The 25,238-nt window shown below is 33.2% G+C and overlaps 2 protein-coding genes across 3 annotated transcripts; one reads left to right on the top strand and one right to left on the bottom strand.

The window, feature by feature from the left end:
- Positions 1 to 111: 111 nt before the first annotated feature.
- Positions 112 to 2,209, bottom strand: LOC127128763 (uncharacterized). The gene is made up of 4 exons (XM_051058129.1): positions 1,769 to 2,209; positions 1,575 to 1,678; positions 1,252 to 1,423; positions 112 to 1,160 (listed from the first exon to the last, which is right to left on the bottom strand). The coding sequence occupies exons 1-4, from the start codon at positions 1,934 to 1,936 to the stop codon at positions 396 to 398; spliced, it is 1,209 nt and encodes a 402-aa protein (XP_050914086.1). The 5' UTR covers positions 1,937 to 2,209; the 3' UTR covers positions 112 to 395.
- A 6,960-nt stretch (positions 2,210 to 9,169) lies between these two features.
- Positions 9,170 to 11,994, top strand: LOC127128761 (beta-mannosyltransferase 1). 2 transcript variants are annotated; one of them, XM_051058128.1, is made up of 3 exons: positions 9,170 to 9,730; positions 9,870 to 9,967; positions 11,553 to 11,994. In XM_051058128.1, the coding sequence occupies exons 1-3, from the start codon at positions 9,362 to 9,364 to the stop codon at positions 11,554 to 11,556; spliced, it is 471 nt and encodes a 156-aa protein (XP_050914085.1). In that variant the 5' UTR covers positions 9,170 to 9,361; the 3' UTR covers positions 11,557 to 11,994. The 2 variants fall into 2 exon arrangements, with proteins under 2 accessions (XP_050914085.1, XP_050914084.1); XM_051058127.1 differs by lacking the exon at positions 9,870 to 9,967 and having other exon boundaries at positions 9,177 to 9,730.
- The last annotated feature ends 13,244 nt before the right edge of the window (positions 11,995 to 25,238 follow it).

Genomic DNA, 25,238 nt, shown 5'->3' with positions numbered 1-25,238 from the left:
CTTAGATCCATTTTCATTATACAAATTGGTGAAATTACTGTTTTTTGTTTCAATAAAGATTTTAAGTCCTATGTGCATAAAACATGGTCTTCTTCCTCGAACATTAGACACTTAAAACACCAAACATGAAAATGTTGCCATTTGTTTTACTTTTACATATTCTTGTTCTTAAGTTTCTTTTTCAATTTCAAGTGCAATGTAAAATTTTCGCTCTTGTTCACATTTGAAGGAGAATTACAATATCATTGAATTGGATGATAAATAAATAAATTAAAAAATAAAATAAAAAATACAAAAAACAAGAATTGAAGGAACCAATGTGGTTCAATCTGGTTCATCTAGACTATTATCCAATCGAGGGTCTAGTTTAAAAAAATATTGGTCTGTTGATGTGCTCATCTGGTTCTCACTGACATCATTTTCCAGTCCAAATGTTGATGATGTGCTTGCATTTTGTTTACATGTCTTCTTACCATGAAATTCACATCAACATTAGTTTGAGACCTATGTGGATTCCATCTAATAGCTTGTGAAGAAGGGTATGTTTTTTCTTTACTCAAATCTTCATTTTCTCTAGCTTCATCATACTCACTCTTATGATCATTATCCTCATCCTCATCCAAACTCTTGTATGAGCTTAATTCACCAACCATGTCACTTTCTCTATTTGCATTTTCCTTTGAAACTAATATTCTTGCATTCTCTTGTGTTATCACTCCCTCTCTTGGATTTTGACATATTTGAGATTCATCTTTAAGATCAATACTATAGTTTCTTTTTGAAATTACTGCACCCTTTTGTTTATGATTTGAGTATTTACTTATTTCAAAAGTTGCTAATTCCAAAGCTTGTAGAACAGCTTCTGCAGCATTTTTGTTCCTTCTCTGTTCCTCATTCACATCAAATAGATTCTTATCTTGAGTTACATTTTGATCAGGATCATGTTGGGTATCTTCTTCATGTTCATCAACAGATTCAACACTACTATAATTTTTGGTTTCTAGTTTATTTTGCCCTTGGCCAGCATTCAACTTTTCCTTATTTGTCAATGTAGTGTCCTTCTTAAAAGGCAAAGTAACTCCAATCTCTGAAGCATATTTCCTCATAGCATTCATTTTGATTTCCATTGTGATATATCTTGATGAGAGCCTTTGAATCATCTACATAATTAAGTCAAAGAAAAAAATCATTAGAATCTTGTGATACTTAATTGAACTCTGAAATAAATATGGTCTGAAAATATCTATATACCTTAGAGTTCACTCCATTATTTTTATGCAATTTAATAGACTGATCCGCAAATTCTTTCCCAAATTTTGAAGTCATAATCTCTTGGATTTTGTGTAATTCTGGAAAATTTCCACACCTTGATGATGCAAATATAAGGCTGCATGTTGCTTCCTTGAGATCAATGGGGCACTCCCTATTTTTGAAATTACTAAATTAGTATATTAAGATAGTAAAGTAATGCATTTTCGATAAATCTTAATTCAACTTATAGAAACCAAACCCTGATACTCATGATTATGTCTGTGATACTACAAAGAAAATAGGAAGAGATGAGAAAAACTAACTTATTATTTTCAAGTATATGAGCTTTTTCTCTTAGGACATTGCAAAAATCTTCAATAATGACAAATGCATCCAACATGTTTTGCTCTACAATCCAATGTTCTACCTGTTGATAAATAAAAAATAAAAAATGCTTGTTGAATAAAAGAGAAATGCTATTTACAAACAAGTATAACAAAATAGTGTTGATGCTTACACGAATAAGAGCTTGATCATGGTAACCAAGTTTCAAGAGTTGAGAAATGTCGTTGTGAGCATAAGAAGCTCTAGCTTTGCGATGATTCTTCAAAATTGCAATCCTAGAAATTGCAAGTAATGTTATGCTTTTCAATTTTGAAGCAAAACTCTTTCCAATAAGACCCATTTTTTTTCTCCCTTGAATGAATATTGAAAATTTGCTAAAAACTTTGATGATGAGAGAACAATGAATGAGTTTATCTTATAAGAACAAGTATATAACTTCAATGCAAGAGTTTGTGTTCAAATTTGAGTTGATTCATGAACATGTCAATGTTTGTGTTTATATAAATAAATTGAACTCTTGATAGTAGCATAAATATGAGTAAGATATGAGATTGGTTACTTGTTTTGAATTGACCTAACCTGTGCTTTTTTGTATGAATAGTTCTTTCTTACATGTTTCCTTTTGAATTATAAATTAAGAATTTATTTGCATGAGTGGGGTGGAGACCAATTATACTATGTTTATGATAATTGATAAGATCAAGTGGAATTTGACCACTTTTTCCAAGACTAGTTTCAAAGGTCAAAAATGTTACATAGTTGTTTTTTGTTTTTGTTTTATTATTATTATATAGATAACTTTATGTTTTTGTATTTGGTTGAAAAGGTTAGTTTGGTCAGCCATCATCACACGTATTTACAGTATTGAAAATATTTGTCTGGCTGCTGATTAACTAAGGAAAGAATTATGAAAGTCATGTACACACTTTGAAAATAATTTATTTTAAAAATAAATATATATTGTATTCTAACACAAGGAATGTAAATTATATTGAAAAAAATTACAAAAAAATAAGGATGAGAGAGTGGGGATAATTTTTATATTATATTCTTTTGGAAATTTTTAGTTTATATTATATGTTTCGATTAAAGTCAAGTTTGTTAACTCTTGTGACTATGAGATATTGTTTATTTTGGATGTAAAAGTCTATCATGGTTTTTCTTTGAAAAAAGGTTTATTATTGAGTTGAGGAGTGTGGATGTTGTATAAAAATTATTCTTAATTTTGATTCTCAAGCAATGTGAGACTGACTAACAATCCATTAAGATTGACTCAACCCAATCAAGACGTGTTGGTCACTAACGTACAAGTGGACTTACATCCATGAGCCCCACACATGGTACATCCATCATTCCATAAGATTTGTTGATTTGCATTCAATAACTACCTATAATCCATATCGAAGAGCTCGAAGACAGTTGTAACTCTCCCTCATATATAAGTGTGATTCTGAATCATATTCATGTACGATTCAACTCATACTTGCAAAATTTCACCTCAATCTCATATTGACTTGAGCGTTAGAATTTTAATATTTTTGTAGGTATTCTATTCGAATATCGAAGAACGCTCACCATTACACTAGAAACATCTTCATGATGATCATTTTCCCCATACCAACCATTCTCTATTCCAATAAGTAATAATAGCGCAATATGCGATAATCAATTTATTTTAATTCTCCCAATTCTCTCCAGTTTTACGATTGTAACTGTCGCACCTCGAAAAATGAGAACATGATCTAGCGAAGCGCAACCGCACGCTCGCATGATATACTAAACAGAGTCGTCACCGAACTTTATTTATTCCTAAAGGGGAAAGGGAAAATATCGATAAAAACCAAGAAAGAACGATAATGATTATGGTCATCATAACCAAATCAGGGTTCAGGAGTCGATTACGCAAGTGGAAGATATTAGCACCCCTCAAGTCTGTTGTACTCAACGAGAACCATTAGGTTAATTATGCGCGTTAGTGTTAGCTTAAAAATGTTAGGTTTCTCAATTTATTATGAGGGAGAGAAGAATATGATCAAAAGAAAGGAGTATACGTTTTTGGATTTTTTGCAACAAAGGGGACAAAATCTAAGTTTTTTATTAATGGGTCTGACAAGATTTCACAATCCTGCTCATACGTATCTCAATCGAGAACTCAAAGCACACGTAGTTCTGGGTAGAACATGTTTGTTTGTTGGTCGATTTTAGCAAAAACTATCTTGTATTAATCGCCGAGAAATATTGTTTTACCCAAAACAGATGAGGAGTTGACGTATAGAACACATCAAATGGATTTACAAATCAATATTCGAAAAAACGTCACTTATCTCAACTCAACAGTTGTGGATGAAACATTGCTTTACATCAACTTAAGACAAAATGTCTTTCGTTTTTGAAAAGGTTTTTCTGATCAATCACACGACGGCGAAAAGATGTTTGATTGGTTGAATGTATTTTTGAGCATGAAAGACGAGTATTTAGGACTTGCAAACTCTTACAACTTGGGTCTAATACTCGGGACTACGTCTGGACCTTTCACCCAGGTAATCTTTTTCTTTCAATTTTATTGAGAAAAGAAGTTTGAATATTTACAAGTGTTTTAGAGGGAAAAGACGAATGTTTATGGCTTACAAGCTCTTACAAGTTGGACCTAACATTCTGGACTACATCTGGATCTTTCACCTAGGTAGTATTTTTCTTCCAATTTAGTTATGAAAATTGTTTGAAGTGATTTGAGGGTAATTGAAATGCAGACAAATAAATGCGAGCACGCAAAAAGAAAAGAGCTTATTGTAAGAAGACCCAAGAGTAAGTCACGAGACCGAAATAAACTGAACTTGAAAGCAAATAAATTTAGCTATAAACTAACTTAAAGTAGACTCATGAGTGAATCCCTCTATAAGAAGTCGAGCAACTAAATTTATGTGTCTAAGCGATTTTCGAAAGTTAAATTGAATTTTAACTTCGAGATCACAACAGAATAAAATCGATAAAATAATTAATCAAATAATTATTTTTAAAAACAATTAATTAATTAAACTACAAAAGAAACTAATAAATTAACAAATAATCAATCAATCAATTAGCAATCTAAAAATTAATCAAAATATAAAAATAAAAACCAAAACTAAATTAAAAAAAAAAGTGGTGAATCAAAGAATGGACAGGGGTGCAAAAATCAAAATAGTTTCGGATCCAATCCAAAGTTATCACTAAACTTAATAATATCAACATATTCATTTTAAAAAGGAGCAACAAAATAAAATAAATAAATAAATAATTAAAATCAACTGCTTGTACATAGGGGGTACCACCCCTTTTCTCACTATACAAATCTTGTTATAAAGATAAAATTAATAATAAAAAAACAAACATTTTGGAAAAAACATAATTCTTAAAAAAAAACAAATCTTTCTCAAACCACCCCTTCTTTCTCTCATATTCAAAATGATACAATGAACTTTTTTTTTCAAAAACAAATAAACTATTCTCATTTCTTAAGCAAACAAAATCAAAACATTCTCATGCACATATTGAAATTAACAAAAAATATTGAATATAAAAGAGGAAAAGAAATAGACTGAGTATTAAAGCATGACTTTGAGTGACGAAGCGGCGTTGTGTTATATGGATGAGCTTGTTTTTTCATCGTAACAGTACCAGTAGGTACCGAGAGATAAAGGAGTATGTTTATGGTTTGTGTTTATGCTAGAAAATGACGAAAATTCAAAGAACTTTCTTCCAAACCATACTTTTCACTTTTTCTTTTTCTCTATTTTTGAACATTTTATTAAATGAGATATGAGAAGGAAAGTGAAATTTATGTTAGTTTTTTTTGTGAGAAGTGAGGTTTCATGTTTTGTAATGAAGAATATGTAGTTTGTGTGAAAAGGTGAGAGAGATCTTAAAAGGTGAGTGATTTAATGAGATACATGATGAGTTTTCATGGTGTTAAATGAAAGATGGTCTCATATGAGTGAGGATAAATCACTAATAGTATGTGTAGTGAAAAATAAGATTAGAGATAAAAGGGGTACGTGTATTGAAAAATGAAGATACTACAATCGAAGTCAACAATGCCACTTTTTCCTTTTCTTTTTTATTTTTTTTATTTTTTAAAATGAATGTTTAGAGAGAGACTATATAATCAAAATTAATTCGAAACAAACACATAGAAAATTCTATTTATTTATTTCGAACATTTTAACAAAAAAAGAAAAATAAATGGACTCAACATGAATAAAAATCAGGCGCAAAAGTGTCTGATAATTTAAATTGACTGCACCAAAATGATCAGCGCAAAATAAACCTCTCGGAAATATACAACTTTTGAGCCAATTTTGAAATAAAATTTGACCGGTTAAAAGACTCATACTGACCAAAATGCGACCGAAAAAGTAGTCAAAAAATTAAAACGAACACGTCAGATTAAACCACGCGAATCGTAGGTTAATAAAATTGATGTCTGCAAGATCGATCTTGAAAATTTCCGTCTGCTAATTTTACGTACATTTGAGGATTAGTTTGATCGGTCTGTCTGTAAATTCAAAAAGTTTATTATGGTTGACATTTCAGGCATTATGCAATATGAAATGCATGCTATAATGTGCAGATGATGCGAAACTCATGATTAATGTATCGATTTACTGAATGAGGGATAAAATTGGGGTATGACATTAACTACCTTCAATCCCATACTTGATGGGTGGTCTGAAGTCAATTCACGTCTAAAACGTCGTCAACGATCATAAACCTTTGATCAACCATTAAGATTCTTTAAGATAATGCTACAAAGGCTATTTCTCGCGTTGGAGAAGTCTGTCAACTATAATAGGATCTTCAAGCTTTAACGATGACTTTCTCAACCTTTGTTTCGAGAAACTCTACTAGTTCCTCCTCCACATAATCAACTTCCTCTTCCTCTTATTCCATTCATACATCTCTTGTTTCGCTTTTAACAACATATATTCAAATTTTCCTCTTCTTGTTTCCTTTTCCTCCACCAGTACATCCTCTCTAGAAACTCCAAGCCTCCTTCTGTGAACTAAACACAAACAAACTCTTCTTGAAGATTTTCAATATATTGCAACAACAAAATTTTAGTCTCCTCTGCGTCGAAGAGAACCAATAATAAAATTCCACTGAGATTTCAACACAACCACTTTTGAGCTATCTCGGTGATCATTCTCATCGATACCAGATCACAACCATCTAGAGCCCAAGAACAACCATAAGGACCTCACCTCATAATTGTGATGATCATTCTACACCACGACTCTAGCGGCATATATAACATCCACACCACCTGAGCACCACCATTGTATGAGGAAACCTCATTTTTCTCGTCATCCGCGAAGTATGCATGAGAAAAATTCCATAGAGGAACACATGACTTGTTGTCAACAGAACCCATTCACAAGAAGATTTACTTAGTGAATCATTCACAGGTCTTTGGAGAAACCCCTAAAGCTAAAGGTGTATAATATCATTATCTACCCCAGCTAGCACATATAACACATTGAAACCGACCTAGATTACTACCAAAGCATAGTGAAATGCAAACTCTTTTTGTTATCACGCCGAATGTAACATCTCACATTCCTCCTCTTTTAATTAACAATTTTGTTATATTTTATAATTAATCAAATATTTATTTATGATGAATTTAGGGTGTGGATTATGTTTGAGAATCATGATGTTTTGCACATTATAAAATTAGAAGATTAAGAGGTAAAATGTACATTTTACCCCAAAGGGTAATTTGGTCATTTTAAAATGATTAGATGATGTTCAAGTCAATTTAAGATTTATGTAAGTTTGCGGAAGAATAGTTATGTCACAAAAATATAATTATATTAGTAAGGACAAGTTAGAAAGTCTTACATGAAGAAAGAGTAATTATGGAAATTGACACTTCTAGTTGATGAACGTTTAAGCCATTTCACAATAGTATATGATATTTTTAAACAAGTTAAGATTATTTAAAGTTAAGGAAAGTTAATCAAGTCATTAAGACATAATTAAGATGAAATGGTCAATTAATAATTTGGCTTAAGGTAAATGGTATAATATGGAGTTCACTTTAATTAATAAAGGAAATTCTTTTTATTTTGTGGGCAGGTATGTAACCCAATACTTAGAAAAAAAATCATATTTCTCTCATCTTCTTTCTCCTTCCACACATAGATTGAAGATAAAAAATATGGAGAATAAATTTGTGTGTGAGCTTCCCTTGCTTGTATGCAATGCTCATTTCCACAATCATAACCAGCATCCAAAAGAAAATACTAATTGTTGAGGAAGCTATCACAAATTCGTGTTCAAGCATGAGTTAGGGGAAACACAAATATTGAATGTTGGATACCCCTGAGTCTCTTCGAAATATTGTGCTTTCTTTTACTAATATTGCCAAAAAATTCCTTATTAAAAAGGATTGAATGATGCTGCACATTTTGGAGACAAGTTACAATGACATCTGAGGATTTTCCCCAAGCAAACTCGATTATATTTGAGTATTCCAGGTGAGTGATCCAAGCTACCTCAAACCTAAAAGAACACGACCCGTGATTTTGGAGGGGAAGGCCACACCTAAGGAGAATGAGATTGTGATCAAAATGAAATTTACACATACCTCAACATATACATCGAGGAAAGACATGCGCAATGCAAAGTCAACCAGGGCCTTATCCAACTTGTAATGGACCATTCGATTATTAGTACAAGGCCTATTCCAAATGAATTTTCCATCAGTCATGTCTACTTTAACTAAATTACATTTATCAATGACATTCAACAAAGTAATTGCTCCAGAATGATTAAAATTACCTCCTTTCCATTCACTCGAATGAATGATGTAGTTAAAGTCTCCAATCAACATCCAAGGACCATGATCAATGTTCCTCCAGTCAATAAGGTGGAGCCACATGTCAAGATGAGAAGTGTATTTGTGACTAGCATAAGTTCCACTTACATACCAAAAGGAAGTTCCCAATGATAGTTCAATAGTAATTGTATCCATAAAGACATCATGGTGCCAGTAACAATGTTACTACCATTATGCTTTAACACCCAAATGCCCTCGTATTGATCACACACATCCACATAGTGAACAGTCACGGATCCAACTCTATCCCATAAGGATTTAGTCTTATAAAAACCATGTTTGAGAGTGTTTTATAATAAAATCCATCATGTATCTTTAAGTCCTATTATTAAAGGCTCTATGGATATGATATGTCATGAGAGTACGGTGACTTCTTTGAAATCTAACATAACTAGTTAAGTTGATGGAGGTGACAAAACAAGTCATGAACTGAAGACAATTAACATAATCGATTCACATTTAATGGAAGTTTCACGAACAACATCATCTTTCTAAATAACACCTTCATTCATAACACATCGGTTATTTTCATTTACCCGACTTGCTGTTGGTTTAAAATGTGGACATGAGTTTCTTTATGGGACATGAGTTTGTTTTATATTTTCTACATACAAATTTTAGAAAATCATTTTGTTCAAGATATCATTTTTTTCCTATTTTGTTTTTTAATGAATTTCCCTTTAGATAATTCCATTAGTAAAATACGCAACTACCCTAAGATAACTTCAAAATCCCGACATTGCCCTTCTCTAGGGTGTCTCCATCCATCGTTTTTCAGTTGTGATTCCAGTTCTTGATACAGTTTGTGCCGCCGCGTCTTCGCCGTCGTGTTTTTCTTCTCACTTCCAATTACGCCGTCGTGTTCTCCATTCTTCAATTTCAACAATGTGGCGTTCACAGGTGCGTTCATTTTCCACACGCGTGTCTCACTCGCACCACAACAACCACCGCGAAAACCACAAATTCCTCTCACCAAGTTCCTTTGTTGGAAGCTGGCAAACTCCGAAGGACCCTAAGGAAGCCGAAGCAATGCTGGCTCAGCTTCGGAGAGACTACGCGAAGCAGGTGAAAGAGGTTCGGAAGGAGTACATCAGAGAAATGGAGGCTATGAAATTGGAGAAGCAACGGAAGGATGAGGCTAGGAGGGAATCGCTTAGAGTCGCTAACGAAGAGCGGAAGAAACTGAAGGCTCAGGCTGCTGAACTCAGAGCTCAAGAACGTAACATTGCTCAACAACAATTTCGAGAAACCCTTGTAAGTATTATTATGGAAATTGAATATGTGAACATTAAATATTTTAGATTGTAGTGCATGTTTAGTATCATGGTGTTTTTGCCTAAATCATGGTGGAACCATTTGATTTTGTTGAAGCTCCAAAGTGTCGATTTTGCAGATCAAGGAGCTCACTATGATTCTTCGAAACTCATTGTGTATTCAAACAATTAAGAGTCTCACATCGACCAATATATGGCATGAACATGTGCTAATAAAGTGAGGGCAATTCTCACCCTACATGTCGGTTTTGTAGCAATGAGTTAGGCTCAACCACATTTCTTAACACAAACGTACATGTGTCTGGTGTTTCACATGCGTATGATTTCTATTGTTACATTTGCTCACTTAATTTTTTTAAAAAACCATTACAAATGTTTATGTGTCAATGTTCTCTTGTTAATGTTTAATGTTTCATAGATCTATGTATGTATTGTATCTTGTGGATGAATGTGAGGAGTTTTTGAGGTGAGTTGAAGATGATAATGATGAGGTGGAGATATATTACAATTTTGCTTTCTTGGAAAAAAAACAAAGAAGGAAAACAACTATTTATATATTTGCTTTTCGATGTTGTGTTTGAGCATACTTACTTAGGTCTCAATTACAAGAAGAAAAGAAATAAAACTTAAACTTGTGCCGGTTATGATTTTTTTTTGTTTACATGTTAGTGTTGTGTCTAGTGTCTGTCTATTGTCTATGTTAATGTTTCATAAATCTATGTATGTATTGCATGTTGTGGATGAATGTGAGGATTTTTTTTGGATGAATTGAAGATTATGAAGATGGTGATGATGATGAGGAGCTACATTACAGTTTTGCTTCCTAGGGAAAAATAGGGAAACTGATATTTATATGTGCTTTTCCTTGTTTTGAATTTGAGCATACTTGTCCTCGGTGTTTTAGCCAAGTGGTTTGGTTGTCGGGACAACCTATGTGGTGGCTAGGGTTTCGAACCCTGGTCGCCACACTCCCCCTTCCAGCATATTTAGTTAAATAGTAGTGTTGGCCACTAGGTCAATAGCTATTTGTTTTTGAGCATACTCACTTTGGTTTGGATTATGAGTAAAAGTACATGGACTTTTGCCAGTCAAGAGTTTTAGTTAATTACAATTAGCTTTATTCATACAATAAAAGAATAAGACTATGTTCTATGGAATATTAGAGTTATTGAAAATAAAATCGGAAATGTATTATAAGAATGACATTGTTAAATAGTTAGAACCAGATCATGAGATTTTGCTTACAAAATTGGAGGGAGTATTTTATTATTTGAAAATTTGATAGCATCTTTATCTTTGATTTGTTGACGTACACCTGTGTTTTTATTACTTGTTAGTTGGTTGTTTCTGGTTCTCTTGAGATTTATGACTGTGATGGTTCACGTTGTTAACAAACCATTGAGGAGAACATTTGTGTATCACAATCCAAAGTTACCTGTTTATCATTCTTGTTAATGTGCAGGATGTCTAGAATCGATGAACTTAAGGACTAGTTTTGCAGTCATAAATAATCGGCTGCGTGTTTGTTTTATATGTCCTACTGTTAACCCACCTTCATATTCTAACCAACATTATTGGTAGAAAACTTCTTAGGCAAGCTAATCCATTTTTTGTCTTTCTACTATAACTATATGTTAATTGATGCATTTGCAGTCCAAACTGAATATCTCTATATTCAGATTAGTTAAGCAAGTGGAACTCATTTCTTGTTTAATTTTATATTCGAGAGAAACTCTGATCATGTTGTTGCACACATAAATTTTGCTTATTGTTATTAATACATTTGTTATTTTCGTGAATAGTTAAAAGAAAGAGCAGAGAAACTTGAAAATTGGAGAACGAAAGTCAAAATACATGAAGAGAAGAAGACCGGGAAGAAAGAATTGTTGCATAAACGAAGTTCATTGTGGGTTGATGAAGCCGAACTCGAGAAGGAAATAACAAATGTTGTAATCGCTACGACATATCTTTGAGCCCCTTGCAGTTTCATATCTCTACTTGTTCGTAGAATCTGGTTCTTTGTTCAAAGAAAGCCTCTGAGAAATCATTCTTGCATGTAGTGTATCATAAATGTTGTTCTACACAAGTTGCGTGATAAATCATGAAGTACAAACCATGCTGCATTTCTTTTAAGTGACTTGGTAGAAAGAACAAGCAAGTGGTGGATTTGGTGCAGATGCAAAAACATTTATTTATTTAGCTTTGGTCTGATGTTTTATTAATTCACACAGGTTGTTTGATTCATAGTATCCTCAACATAACAATTAGAATCATTTAACTTAGAAAACTCAGGCAATTAATGAAAAGCTGTGGTTTCTATACTTTTGAGTAACTCTCAGTACTTGAGTTTGCTCCCTTATGATGATGATGGTAACTTTTTATCTCTAAGTAAGTTGCATTAAAATTGTGATAAAAAATGCATGTACAACAGGAGAATCATGAATGTATGACCAAGCGCAAAATACCTAATCAATAAAATCAAGATTAGCAACATAACTCAACCAATCCTGACAACAATCAATACCATCGTGGAAGAAGCAACAGCAATGGCTCAGTTTATGAAACTCCTATAGGTTCAGACTCGGAGAAATTTGTTGAAAATACTCCAACATTCTTGCTTATGACACTACTGCAAATGAAGCTATTGTTGAGCACACCCCTTCCCATTAGGGAGGCTAACAATGAGAAATTTGTTGAAAATACTCCAGACATTCTTTCATATGGCACTACTGCAAATGAAGTTATCTTTTAGGACACCCCATCCACTAGGGAGGCTAACAATCAATCAGTTGTCCAACACAAAACCATAAGGAGAATAAAAACACTTTCACTTCAAATCCTAATGTGAATGAAAATGGAGGCTAACAATCAAACTGTTGTCCAACACAAAACCACAAGGAGAATAAAAACTCATACAAAACCAGAAGAAAAACTCTTTCACTTCAAGAGCTAATATGAATCAAGACAAGACGATTCTCTTAATATTTTGGAGGGATTCAATCGATGATGATGCAGGCTACTTATACCGACGTGGTCTTTAAAAAGACGAATATAACAAGATGAATTATACATGTTTTGATATTTGTCTATATAGAATATTTCATAATTAACCAATCTAGAATATAACAGAATATTCTGGACCATATTCCTTATAAAAATAATATGATGAGTTGTATATTTTACTATATAATACAATTTTTATTGTATTATTCAAACACACAGTTTTATTCAAACGTCTCACTTTCTCGTATTTAACATGGTATCCAAAGTTAATTAAGAGACATTTTTTCACTGTGTTGACCCAATTGATCATTGTCTTCTGATGCGATTTTTTTCCCGACAACTTGTGTTTTAACTCTAGTTTGCCTCTCTTTCATTGTCGTGACCCCTTCAGAAATATGTTTTTTTGTTCATTACCGCACTGCCACCACTATCGTTGCCTATTCTAAAAACCTTCTTGCGAACCACTTTCACTATCAGAAGCGCCTCTTCCGATCCAACATTTCCCCTAAAAGATCATTGTCATCTACCTCCTCTGCATCCCACGTGCCGCTACAACACTCGCGCATGGGCCTCACGCATCATCGTCTCTCCATGCGCGTGACAACGCGCCTAATCACCGATTCCAGCGTTGTTTATGTTGTCACACTCGCCTCTTTGTCTCCGTTCCAGATCCAACCTCAACTTTTTCCAGTCACAAAAAATCGGGCTCAAGTTCAAACTACCTCAATTTTCTTCCGTTTACATGATATTTTCTCTCTTCACATACTCATGGTTACTCCTCAGAGCTTTACGCCAAACTACAATGATTTTCTCAAATGATGTCAAAATAATAAGAACACTGGTTCTAATGCTCTGTTGTACACACTGAAAAATTCATATGTTTGCATATCTCAATCATCTTCTCTTGGACCTTGGGTCCTTGATTCTGGTGCGTCTTATCATATTATCGGTATCTAGGGCTGGGAATAGGCTGAGCCAAACTAGGCTTTGCCAAGCCTAAGCATTGCCTTCCAAAAAAATGAAAGCCTAAGCCTAATATGTAGTTTTTCATGGGCTTATTTTTAGGTCCGAGTCTAACCTTTTCGAAGCCCTGGTTAGGCTGTTAGTCTACATAAAAGGCTATTTATATAAACATGTGTAAATAAGCAATTTAAATAATGTTTAAATAAACTAACAAACTAAAAGACCAACGAGACAAAAAGTTTGTTTGTATTGACTTATTTTAACTTATCTATTAATATAAGTTTTGTGAGACTATTTGTTCAAGAAAACTTATGAAAACAACTAATGACATTGTTCATAAGGTGTCTTCATCTTATTTTTATAAGTTCTCCAACATAACCAAGTTTTATTTATGTATTTTAATTCAAATTACAAAATATAACATAATGAAAATAAAAAATCATTCATACTTATTTAAATAGACCGTCTTGATAAGCTTAAAAGTTTTTTTATGGCTCGAGACCTAGTATTTTTAACTAAAAAGGCTTATAAAAAAGCCTAGGTCTTTTCTATTTAAAAAAAATCATGGCCTGACCTGGGCCTGTGTAGGCTAGGCCGTATGCCCCTATTAGTTGGTCTGACCTATTCCCACTCCTACCGATAATAAATTTCTTTTCTCTTCCCTCTCCGTCTCTAGTTTCTTACCTACTATAACTTTTGTCAATGATTCTCAATCCGATATCAGGGGATTGGTACTGTTCAAATTCTATCTTATCTCTTTGTTACTTCTATTCTCTATGTACGTAATTGTCAATTTAATTTACTTTAAGTAAGTGGTTTAACTTGTTTTCTTCATTGTATTATCTCATTCACTAACAATAATGTTACCCTACATGACCAGAGTTCGGGATGGACGATTTTCGTCAGATGTGAGTATCAACGCCTTTACTAACTCTCATTGTCATCTAAAAACATATTTAGCCACATATTCTCCACTCACTATCCATGTTCAGTTAGGTCATCCAAGTCATCTCAAATTATAGAAGGTGGTGCCAATTTTAACAAAGGAATCTAATTTGCATTGTGAGTCGTGTCAATTAGAGAAACACACTTGTAGTCAATTTTCCAAACGAGTCAATAAACGGGCCCCATCCCCTTTTTCTTTAGTTCATTTTGATATTTGGGGTTCCTCATTATCTCTACTCTTGAGTCTATGTATTTTGTCACCTTTATTGATGATTTTTCATGTTGCATTTTGTTATTTTTAATGAAGAATAAATATGAATTATTTTCTAATTTTGAACAATTTTATCAAGAAATAAAAACCTTATTTGGTATGTCTATTCATACCTTAAAAGTGATAATTCTTGTGAATATTTATTCGATCTTTTTTTGAATTTTTTGTCTTGTAATCATGTTCTTTACCAAACATCTTGTCCTCATACACCTCAACAAAAGAGGGTAGTCGAACGCAAAAATTGGCATCTCGTAGAAACCACCCAAACCTTACTTCTCCATGATAATGTTCCGCTCTATTTTTTAGGGATGCAGTGCTAACAACGTGTTACCTTATAAAACGTATGCCTCCATCTGTCCTTAATAATAATATCCATAATTCATCCTTTTCTTCATTCCCTCTTCACCTAATTCCTCCCCGTGTCCTCCAAGCTACATGTTTTATTCACAATCTCTCTCTTGGATTTGATAAACTATCACTTGATTACTCAAGTGTGTCTTTCATGGTTATCATCAATTTCAAAAAGGTTATCATTGTTATTCTCGTATACTACAATGGTACCTTATATAAACTGGTGTTACCTTTTTTGAGTCTGTTCCATGTTTTGAGTCCAACCACGTGACTATAGAACCCCTTCAAGAAATTAATCCTACACCTCTCTCGTAAGTTATCAATGTCTATTCTACCATTGTTTCTTATGAGTTTAGAGAGTATGACCCACTAGATACCCATACGATTAACCCCCTTCCACTTCTCAACCATTACAAACATATCATTATCATAACCCAACATTTGTCATACATATCATTAAGGTCATTGCAGACTCTCCTCCGACGATGTCTCCATCACCTGATCCAATCATATAGCCTGAGTCCAATGTTCAAATTACCCTTCAAAAAGGTATACGTCAAACACGAAATTCGTCTCCATATTATATTTATTTACGTTATCATTGTCTTTCCCTTTTACATTACACTAGTCTGTCTTCTTTGCCTTTTGTTTCTACTCATAAAACTTGAGGTGAAACATTATCTCGCCTTGAGTGGAGGGAATCAAGGATTGACGAGATGTGTGCACTTCAAAGTAGCGGTGCCTAGAAATTGGTTCCTCTACCCCTGGGAAATCTTTGGGAGGTAGTTATTGGTTTTATGCTGCGAAGGTTGGTCCATATGTTAAAATTGATCGATTTAAATCTCGATTGGTAGCCAAAAGATACACTTAGATTTTTAGGTTGGATTATAGTTATATTATCTCGCCTATGGCAAAGATGCCATCTGTTATACTTCTTCTAGCCATTGGAGTCATTCGACATTGGTCTCGTCGTCAATTTGACATAAAAAAAATGCATTTTTACATGGTGATCTTGAAGAGGAAGTATATATGGAGCAACCTCCTGGGTTTTTTGCTCAAGGGGAGTCATCGACTATAGTTTGTCGGTTAAATAAGTCTCTTTATGGTCTTAAGAAATCTCTGAGAGCTTGGTTTGGCAGATTCTACACCGTAGTTCAACAGTTTGATATGGCCTGTAATGAAGATGACCTTTCTATTTTTTATCGGCACTCAGCCGAAGGATGTAATTATCTTATTGTGTATGTAGATAATATTGTCATACCTGGTAGTGATCAGCAGGGAATATTATAGTTGAAACAACATATTTCGAATCAATTTCAGAAAAAATTACCTTAGTAAACTCCACTATTTTTTGGGTATTGAGGTATCCCAACCTAAAGATGGTTTGATAATTTCTTAACGGAAATATACTATGGATATTTTGGAAAAAACATATTTGTTAAATGTTAAACCAGTTGATACTCCCATGGGTCAAAGTGTTAAACTCCTACCCTATCAGGGGGAGCCTCTATCTAATTTAGGGATGTATATGAGATTGGTTGGAAAGTTAAATTATCTTACAATCACTCATTTGAACATTTCTTTTGCACTTAGTATGGTAAGTCAACTCTTAAATTATTCATGCCAATAACACATGAATGTTGTTATCCGGATTTTAAGATACAACAAAGGTGCTCCTGGAAAAAGGTCTCATTTATGGTGATAAATGACATACTTATATAGTTGAATATTTTAATGTTTATTGGTTAGGGTCATCCATTGATAGATGATCCACCTCTGTGTATTGTTACTTGTTGGAGGAAACCTGGTATCTTGGAATAGTAAGAAACAAAACGTAGTCGCAAGATCAAGCTCCGACGAAGAATATAGGGCTATGAATTGGTAACATGTGAGCTTGTTTGGTTGAAGTAGTTTCTCAAAGAATTTCAATTCGACGAAGTAAGACCAAAGACACTTATTTGTGATAACCAAGTTGGATTCCATATTTCTTCGAATTTTATTTTCCATGAGAAGATTAAACATATTGAGATAGACTATCATTTTGTCAGATAGAAGATCTAATCAAGCGACATTGTCATAAGCTTTGTCACATCTAATGATCAATTGATATATGTATTTACAAAATCCTTACGACGTCCTAGAACTAATTATATATGTGGCAAGCTTGATACATTTGATTTATATGCTCAACCTTGAGGGAGAGTATTCACATTTGTATATATAGAATATTCTATAGAATATTCTTTGGCCTATCTAGAATAAAATAGAATATATCGTAGAATATTCCTTATGTAATTAATACGATAAACTATATATTTCACTATATAATACAACTTTCGTAGTGTTATTCAGACACATAATTTTATTCAAATGTCTCTCATTCTCTCGTACTTCAACAATACAAAAGACAATCATAGAATCTGATATATAACCGACACTCGTTAAAAATCTCAATGAGTACCTCTATCGGAATGCTCGAGGCATTTCCAATCTAGACACTAGATTGGTTAAATAAAATATTTGTCTTAAATGTAAATCAATTGTTTTATAAGAACCTTGGATGTGCTATGATAACTTTCCTACTCATTATTGGAAAATTTTGGGCTTTAAGTATCTATTTTTAAATTTGAGGAGTTATCATTTGCCTAACCTTTGGAAATTCTGTGTTGATAGTTTGAACCCTTTAGTGATTTTGATCAAACAAGTATACTTTAGTTTTACCATTGGTGGGTTTGATCCTTCTTAATGAGTTTGGTGGTTACTTCTATCAAATCTATTGGAATATTGTTGCTCAAGATGTATACAACTTTGTGAAATAGTTTTTTTTAATAGGGGTTGAGTCCTTTATTATTCAAATTCAAATAAATTTATCTTTATTCCTAAATTAGACGATACAAACAAACCTAATTATTTATAGAGACTTTAGATGATTTTTTTATGTGCTTCGACTTATAATTTTGGTGCCTCAAACTCTCCTTATGTTGAATTGATGGCAACCATCTTATTCATTGAAAATATTCATGACAAATGTTGGATTAAGCTTTGGATATGATGTGATTATATGCAATGGAATAGGGTCTCTATTTATAGAGGAAATGGCAAGGAGAATGTGATCAATCCGTGTGCATGGCATATGGAGCTTCATTGCATGGGCTTGCATGATCATGCACAAGGCCCAAAAACAATGCCAAATGAATTCTGAGCATCAGCCAAATGAAATTGGACGTGTGACTTGCAAGGCAATTGCTTGTGTACCAAGATTTCATGTGAATTCCTCATTTGTACCTAAACATTCATCTCTTCGAACGTCCCAATTAAAAAATCCAAACATGATCATGTGAGTAATGGTTGGAGAGGTATTGATGTAAGGAACAAATGTTATGTTGGGAAAAAATCCATTTCAAGTGTGGAAATTTATGAAATTTGAGTTTAAAGTGCAAGGTGCATGACATGTCAAAGCAAAGTTTCCAAATTTGGCCAATTTTCAAGCCCCTCTGTTTTGATGATGCAAACTCCAAATGGAAAAACCTCCAACATCAAAGTTTTAGATATTTTCAAGATACCCAAAATGGACTTACATTTTGCATCATTTGGATTTTTGATGAAAGAGTTATGGGCACTTGAAGTTGGACTTTTTTTGCCTTTTAATGCCTTTGGTCAAGAAGGACCTATAATGTCTTGCATTATCACATGTATTTCCTTTGAGATTTTGAAATTTTGTTCAACATAACATTTGAAGTAGACCTATTAGTCTTTCTAATGCCATTGATCCCACCTCAAAATCATAAAAAATGAATGAGTTATGTCCTTGGGAAGTTGACCTAAAATTAGGGTTTCAGTCAAAATGACCTATAATGTCTTGGAATGGATGATGACCTTCCAAGCTTCAAATAAATTTTTGTTGAACATTAAAGTTGTTAATATTGTCCTTAAGAACATTTTTTCTTTTGGGATCATCTCCATTTGACCAACACATAAAACTTTAGGTCTCAGTGCATTTCAAAATAGTCAGATGAATTGACTGATCAACTTCTCAAGTCCACAACCCATATCTTGATGAATTGATGATTGAGGACACTCAAATAAGTTCAAATATGCATGAAATGATGAATTAAAGAACTTCCCTTGATTGCATTTGATCATGGGCTGAGGTTGCTTCATGAGCAAGGCATTGTTGTACACAGATGAATTAGGGTTTCTCTGGGGAACAAACCTCAAACCCTTTGACTTGATTTGATCAAAATGGTGAATTGAGATGCTAGGGAGGCATATTTGATGGATGAGAGCTTTGGGAACCATTACCATGCTTGATTTCATCTTCTCTTGGCCATATCTTTACACAAAGGATCTCCTTGAAGCTCTTGACCTTGTGATTGCTCAAGCTACAAACAAAAGATGTTAGTGACATATTTTTGTGCTTTTGGTTAGTAAACAAAATGAGAAAATCAATGATATAAAATTCAAGCATGCTTGGTGATCCCAAACCACTCACAAGGAGTCCCACCCAAAGGCAAGGGGAACCAAGATGCTCATTGATCCTTAAGGCTATGCAAATGCAATGTTATGATGCCATGAGGGATCTTAGGGCCAAAATTGGGGTCTTACACCGTCCGCATCCAAAACGGAGTTACAACTCTCAAATAATTTAACAATCTGACTTAATCAAGAATATAAGTTAACATTTACCCATTGCATAAGTATTCAACAATATAATCTTTGGTCCAGTGGTAAGCCTTGTATAATACCAAGGTGGTCTTGGGTTCAAACCCTATTGGTGACATATTTTAATTCATCAAATGATTAATTCATGTCAATTGATTGATCAACTGAATCGATTGAATGGGAGATTCCTTTGTATTTTTGTGAGTACGGTGTTCCAAATCGATTGATTCCCAAGGCCCGCAATCGATTGACAATAAGGACCAATCGATTGACACCTGCATAATCTCCAAAAATACCTCTTCTAAACATTCTTCCTTTCACAATTGATCATACCCAACCATTCTAAAGCATATATTATCATGAATCATGTGGTTAACCTCCATAATTTCAACAACAAAACACATAAATATCAAGCATCCAAAGACCACAACTTCAACAACAACAACATGACACCAACACGTAGCATGGATGGGAAGTATGAACACAACAAGTTCCTCACAATTCACACAAATCCTAACCCCCTAAACATATGTTATTTTCCTCCAAATGCTAAATCTATCTAAGAACTCACCTTGTAGAAGAAGAAGATGAAGTTTGGTGAAGGTGATAGTGAAGATGACATGATGATGGTGGTGAAGATGATGATTATCCATGGTTTTTCTTCTTTTTCCTCCAAGCTCTTCTTTCCTCTTTCTCTCTTCTTATTTCTTCTCTTTATTTCTTATTCTTATCTCTTCCTTTTCTTTTTTTTCCTTTCTGATATCTCTCCTTCTCTCTTACCTACTTCTTCTTATCTTTTTCTACTTCTTTCAATCCCCACCACACAAAATACATATATAATATATATAATATCAAGTAGTAATAAAATATCCCAATTGATAATTTATCTTCCAATACCAATTGACCAATTATTAATGTTATCAAAAATTTCCTCTCTTGTACTTATTAATATTGGTCTGTCTCTTTTATTAATAATTAGTCTCTTCAGAGTTCAATGGTTACTCTATTGGTCCCAACTGGCAACACTTAGAGCATATAGGAGCTCTAATTGTTCCAACTGACAAAAGATAGAGTACACAGGAACTCAATTGATCTCAACTGAAAACTAATTGAGCATTTAAGGGAATATGGAATGTTACACCGATATTCCCATAGGACATGTAGGAGTTCGTCTTCCCAGTTTCCCTTAGCCGATTCAAGTCTTCATTTTAATCCTCTCAAAACTGCTCGGTTCCCACATTGGCTTGTCCGTTCGTTTGAGGATGTTTCACTGAATGATATGATGCTTAACCTTCAAGTATTCTAAAAACATATTCAATTTATTATTTGTAAATTGAATTATGATTGAGTTATTACAAGACTTAATACTTGAATCTATCTTTTTATTTTCATCATTCAATTTTTTAATTGATTGCATTTTTCTATTTTTGAGTAATTTGTAAAGATCAAAATAGGTGCTCTCTTTTGTTAGTTTTCATGTGTTTATTGCTTGTGTACAGTTAACTTTTGACAAGGCCTAAAACGAAAGTCTGGACCAGCAAGGGTTACCCAAATGGAAGTGGAAAGCTGGAGGAAATTGAGATAAAAGCAAGACATCAATCACATTCTTAAGATACATGTGGCAACAATCTGCAGATTAAAGAAGAGTTTAATTAATTTTGCAAATAGATAAGAGCGAGGTGCTATAAGACAATATTTTATACTATAGCACATCCACTACAGTGCCACACTGTTGCAAAGGATAACACCACCTGATTGCCTATGCCACCATCTTGCCACATTCCCTCACATGCTTTATGTACCTGATCCTACATTGGTATGAATTGAAAGAAATGGAGGGAATATTGTTGTTTTACTTGGGTCTGATTTCATAACTATCCACAAGCCCATGATCCAATACAATGCACAAAATCCTAGTTGAAGTAACTATAAAAGGAGCTCTTGATGGGTATCAAGGTGGTTCAACATTTTTAGAGATAGAAACATTATTTGCAAGTGTTTTTAGAAAACACTCACGAGTTTAAATCACTTGTGATATTAATTTGAAAAATATCGGAAGTAATTTGTACAAAACAAATGTATAAGGAAAAGTTTCTGTGAATTTAATATGAATGTTTGTACAAAGACAAAATGAACACAAACTTTAATAGAGAATAAGCTTGAATCAATGTAATAAACGAAAAGTACAATAAATAACATTAAATAAAAAATAAGGTAAATGAGTATTAAAGCAAAATGTGTTAATTAAGAAAATATAAAAACAATGAAATAAAGAGATGTAAACTCATACATGTTTCTCACAAACTTTTTTGCTATTTAACTCGGGAACTCCAGTTCTATAGAAAAATATATGAATTTTGCGATCTTGAGAACAATGGATGAGATTACTTTTTATACTAAACTAAAGATAACATTTTGTTCCTAGAAAGTGGACATGTATCAAGAACATGCATTTCATCCTTCTGAAGCACCACCACGTTGTTACAACTTGTAAACTCTTGAAAACCATTATCCCACGTTCGTAACTGCTCTAAGCAGATAACTGCCTTCTAGTAGAAGGTAGTTTATGGAAAAATCTAGTGTTTAGAAAACTTCTTTCAACTCTTTGGATTCCAAAATATCCTAAGTCTTTGACGCCTGTCAAACGTTTCGACTTCGACATGGTGTCGAAAGATCAACTAGATCTGTTCTTAAAATTCTTCCAATCCATGTTCATCACGCTAGTCGAAATGCTCCAGTCGACGTGTTTGTTCCTTTCAAAGTTTGTCAATAAATACTAACACTTAGTATTTCCTCAATTTAGCATTCTTTGTTGAGTTTTCTTCAGCTATAAATTTTAGGCTAACAAATGCTCGCCCAAAAATACAGCTTTTAATCATACATGTCAGATGTAAGAAAGATGACATTTTTAGTAACTCTTCGACATTGTTCACATAACATGTACACGTCACACCAATTAGATGTTTTAATAATATTATTATTTTATTTATTGGTCATCATGACCACTTTCTACCAAACTGTCATGTCGTAGACGTGCGCATGACTGATCTTCCTCATCTCCAATTTCCTACGAGATTAATGAATCGCCACTACTACAAGTAACGCTTTTTATGATGAAGTTTACACCTCGAACAATAAAAAATCGAGGGTATAGGCCCTGAGAGCACCATGTTTTTTTTAATTTAAAAATCAATCTTTTTTCTCGGTTTTAAAAAAAACCAACATAAATATTTGCTCAGGGTTTGAGATTCGATTCTCAGCTCCTGGAATGTTATGTTTTATTTAGAATAAAAAAGGCGCCATTATTTTTATATATTTACGTTGGATATTATACCTCAGTTTTTAAATAAACCGAAATAAAAAATCTCTAATTTTTTATTCTTTTTGGAACCAAAAAATGCGCATTTTTTTATATAGATTTTACATCGGATATGTTACCTAGGTTTTTACTAAAACCGAGATAAATACTCTAAATTTTTTATTCTCTTAGAGTTAATGTTAAGACTACTCATTCACTTTTGAGCCCTAGCGAAACACCATTTTTATCCAAGGAGGAAGGAAACTTGAACCATCACTTTTCTTTATAAGTTTCTCATCACATTTCCGGTATGTACAAGTTCTCCATTACTGGTGTTATTGTTGTTTCTTGTTGGTGTTATTGTTGTTGTCGTCGTCGTTGTTGTTGTTGTTGTTATTTTGAGACTGTTTTGTTGGTTGTGTACTATTTTTATTTTCATAATCTTTATGTGATTATGAATCGTAGTTTGATGAAAGTCAATAGATTAAGTAAGAGTGTGAAAATGGAGTGATACAATTTCTTGATTTCGCTGGAAAAAGCCTTCCTAAAATTAATGTTATTTTTTGGTGTCCTTGTAAAAAGTGCTTTAATACGAAAAAACATCCAAGGGATGTTATATTCAATCATTGTGGTTGTGATGAAATTATTCAAAATTACACGAAATGGGTAGGGCGTGGTGAAATGACAAAAAAGGGACCTTTGTCGCATAAAATTGAAGATGATGAATTTATGAATGATACTTTAGAAGACATGATTCATCATATTGGATTATATGCTTTCAAGAAAGCTAGTGTGGTAGATACTTTGAAAAGAGACATGGAAGATTCGTTGCATCCGAGATGTAAAAGTTTTTAAACAATGTCAGTTGTGTTAAAACTATTTAATCTTAAGGTAAAAGGTGGGTGGACGGATAAAAGTTTCACTAAATTGCTTGAATCATTGAAATAAATTCTTCCTGAAGGTAACACGTTGTCGAACTGTATTTATGAGACTAAAAAGATATTATGTCTAATGGGTTTTAACTATGACAAAATACATGCATGTCGTAATGATTGCATCTTATATAGGAAAGAGTTTGAAAACTTGAAGGAGTATCCGATGTCGCGGTGAAGAATCGGAGACCAAGCTATTGATTAAACTTGACTCATGAATCACAATATCACCACCGAACTTTAATTTATCCAAGGGAAGGGGAAAAGATTCAAAAACAACCCAATATGTATATGCAAAGGTAGAAGATTAAACTTAAGCTAAGCAAAAAAGGAGGGAGATTCTAAGACACGGGATTTGTTATGAAAAGGGAAGGTATTAGCATCCTAATCATTTGTAGTACTCTACATGAACCTTTTAAATATATGTGTTTGGTTTAAAATTGTTTTCTATTTGATTGGGGAGATGAGAAAAATAACATCTTTTTATTGTTTGATGATTTGGAAAGACATTGAGTCTTATGCCTACGTACCCGTGAAGGATCAAAACCTCGTAGTTTAGGTTCAAAAGTAAGAAGGGGTTTGTTGGGGTTGATTTTATGAGAAATAGACAAATTATCATCTTAAGGAGAAAACTCACTTTTAAACCACCACAAACATGTGGAAGATAGATCTTTGCGCCAAATTGAAAGAAGGGCTCTCACTTGGATATAGAATCAACAAGTATGACACATACCTCTTCCAAATGGAAAAGAATCAATATCAATCTCAACAATGTTATGGGGTAGGAGATTTAAATCTCAACTAGGGATGACTCATGTCTAATCCTTTTATGAAAAGGTTTTAAACATGGAAAGGCCAAAGTGGCAAAAGGGTTTGAATTAAGTTTGTGTTGTTTAGGTCTTATGAAAAGATCTTTGAATATGCTTAAGTGTTTTGAAGCATTTGATTAAGAAATAAAAGGGAAAAAATGACCTAAGTTAAAGTTTATTATGAAAGTGGTTATAATAAGGAGAAAGAGTAATAGAATCCTAAGGTTTACATTGAGAGGAACCTAAAATTGTAT

This window comes from Lathyrus oleraceus, chromosome 3 (genome assembly GCF_024323335.1).
Source record: "Lathyrus oleraceus cultivar Zhongwan6 chromosome 3, CAAS_Psat_ZW6_1.0, whole genome shotgun sequence".
In the NCBI taxonomy this organism is placed as follows: domain Eukaryota; kingdom Viridiplantae; phylum Streptophyta; class Magnoliopsida; order Fabales; family Fabaceae; genus Lathyrus; species Lathyrus oleraceus.
Note: the sequence above shows the minus strand (reverse complement) of the source record. Positions and strands in the feature narration are given on the sequence as shown.

What these genes read in the sequence shown, in the direction of transcription:
- LOC127128763 (XM_051058129.1), bottom strand. Translation starts at nt 1,936, where the DNA reads ATGGGTCTTATTGGAAAGAGTTTTGCTTCAAAATTGAAAAGCATAACA. An exon ending in ATGATCAAGCTCTTATTCGT is followed by an intron (nt 1,679 to 1,768) that starts GTAAGCATCAAC and finishes ATTTATCAACAG; the next exon opens with GTAGAACATTGGATTGTAGA. An exon ending in CATATACTTGAAAATAATAA is followed by an intron (nt 1,424 to 1,574) that starts GTTAGTTTTTCT and finishes TTTCAAAAATAG; the next exon opens with GGAGTGCCCCATTGATCTCA.
- LOC127128761 (XM_051058127.1), top strand. Translation starts at nt 9,362, where the DNA reads ATGTGGCGTTCACAGGTGCGTTCATTTTCCACACGCGTGTCTCACTCG. An exon ending in AACAATTTCGAGAAACCCTT is followed by an intron (nt 9,731 to 11,552) that starts GTAAGTATTATT and finishes TTTCGTGAATAG; the next exon opens with TTAAAAGAAAGAGCAGAGAA.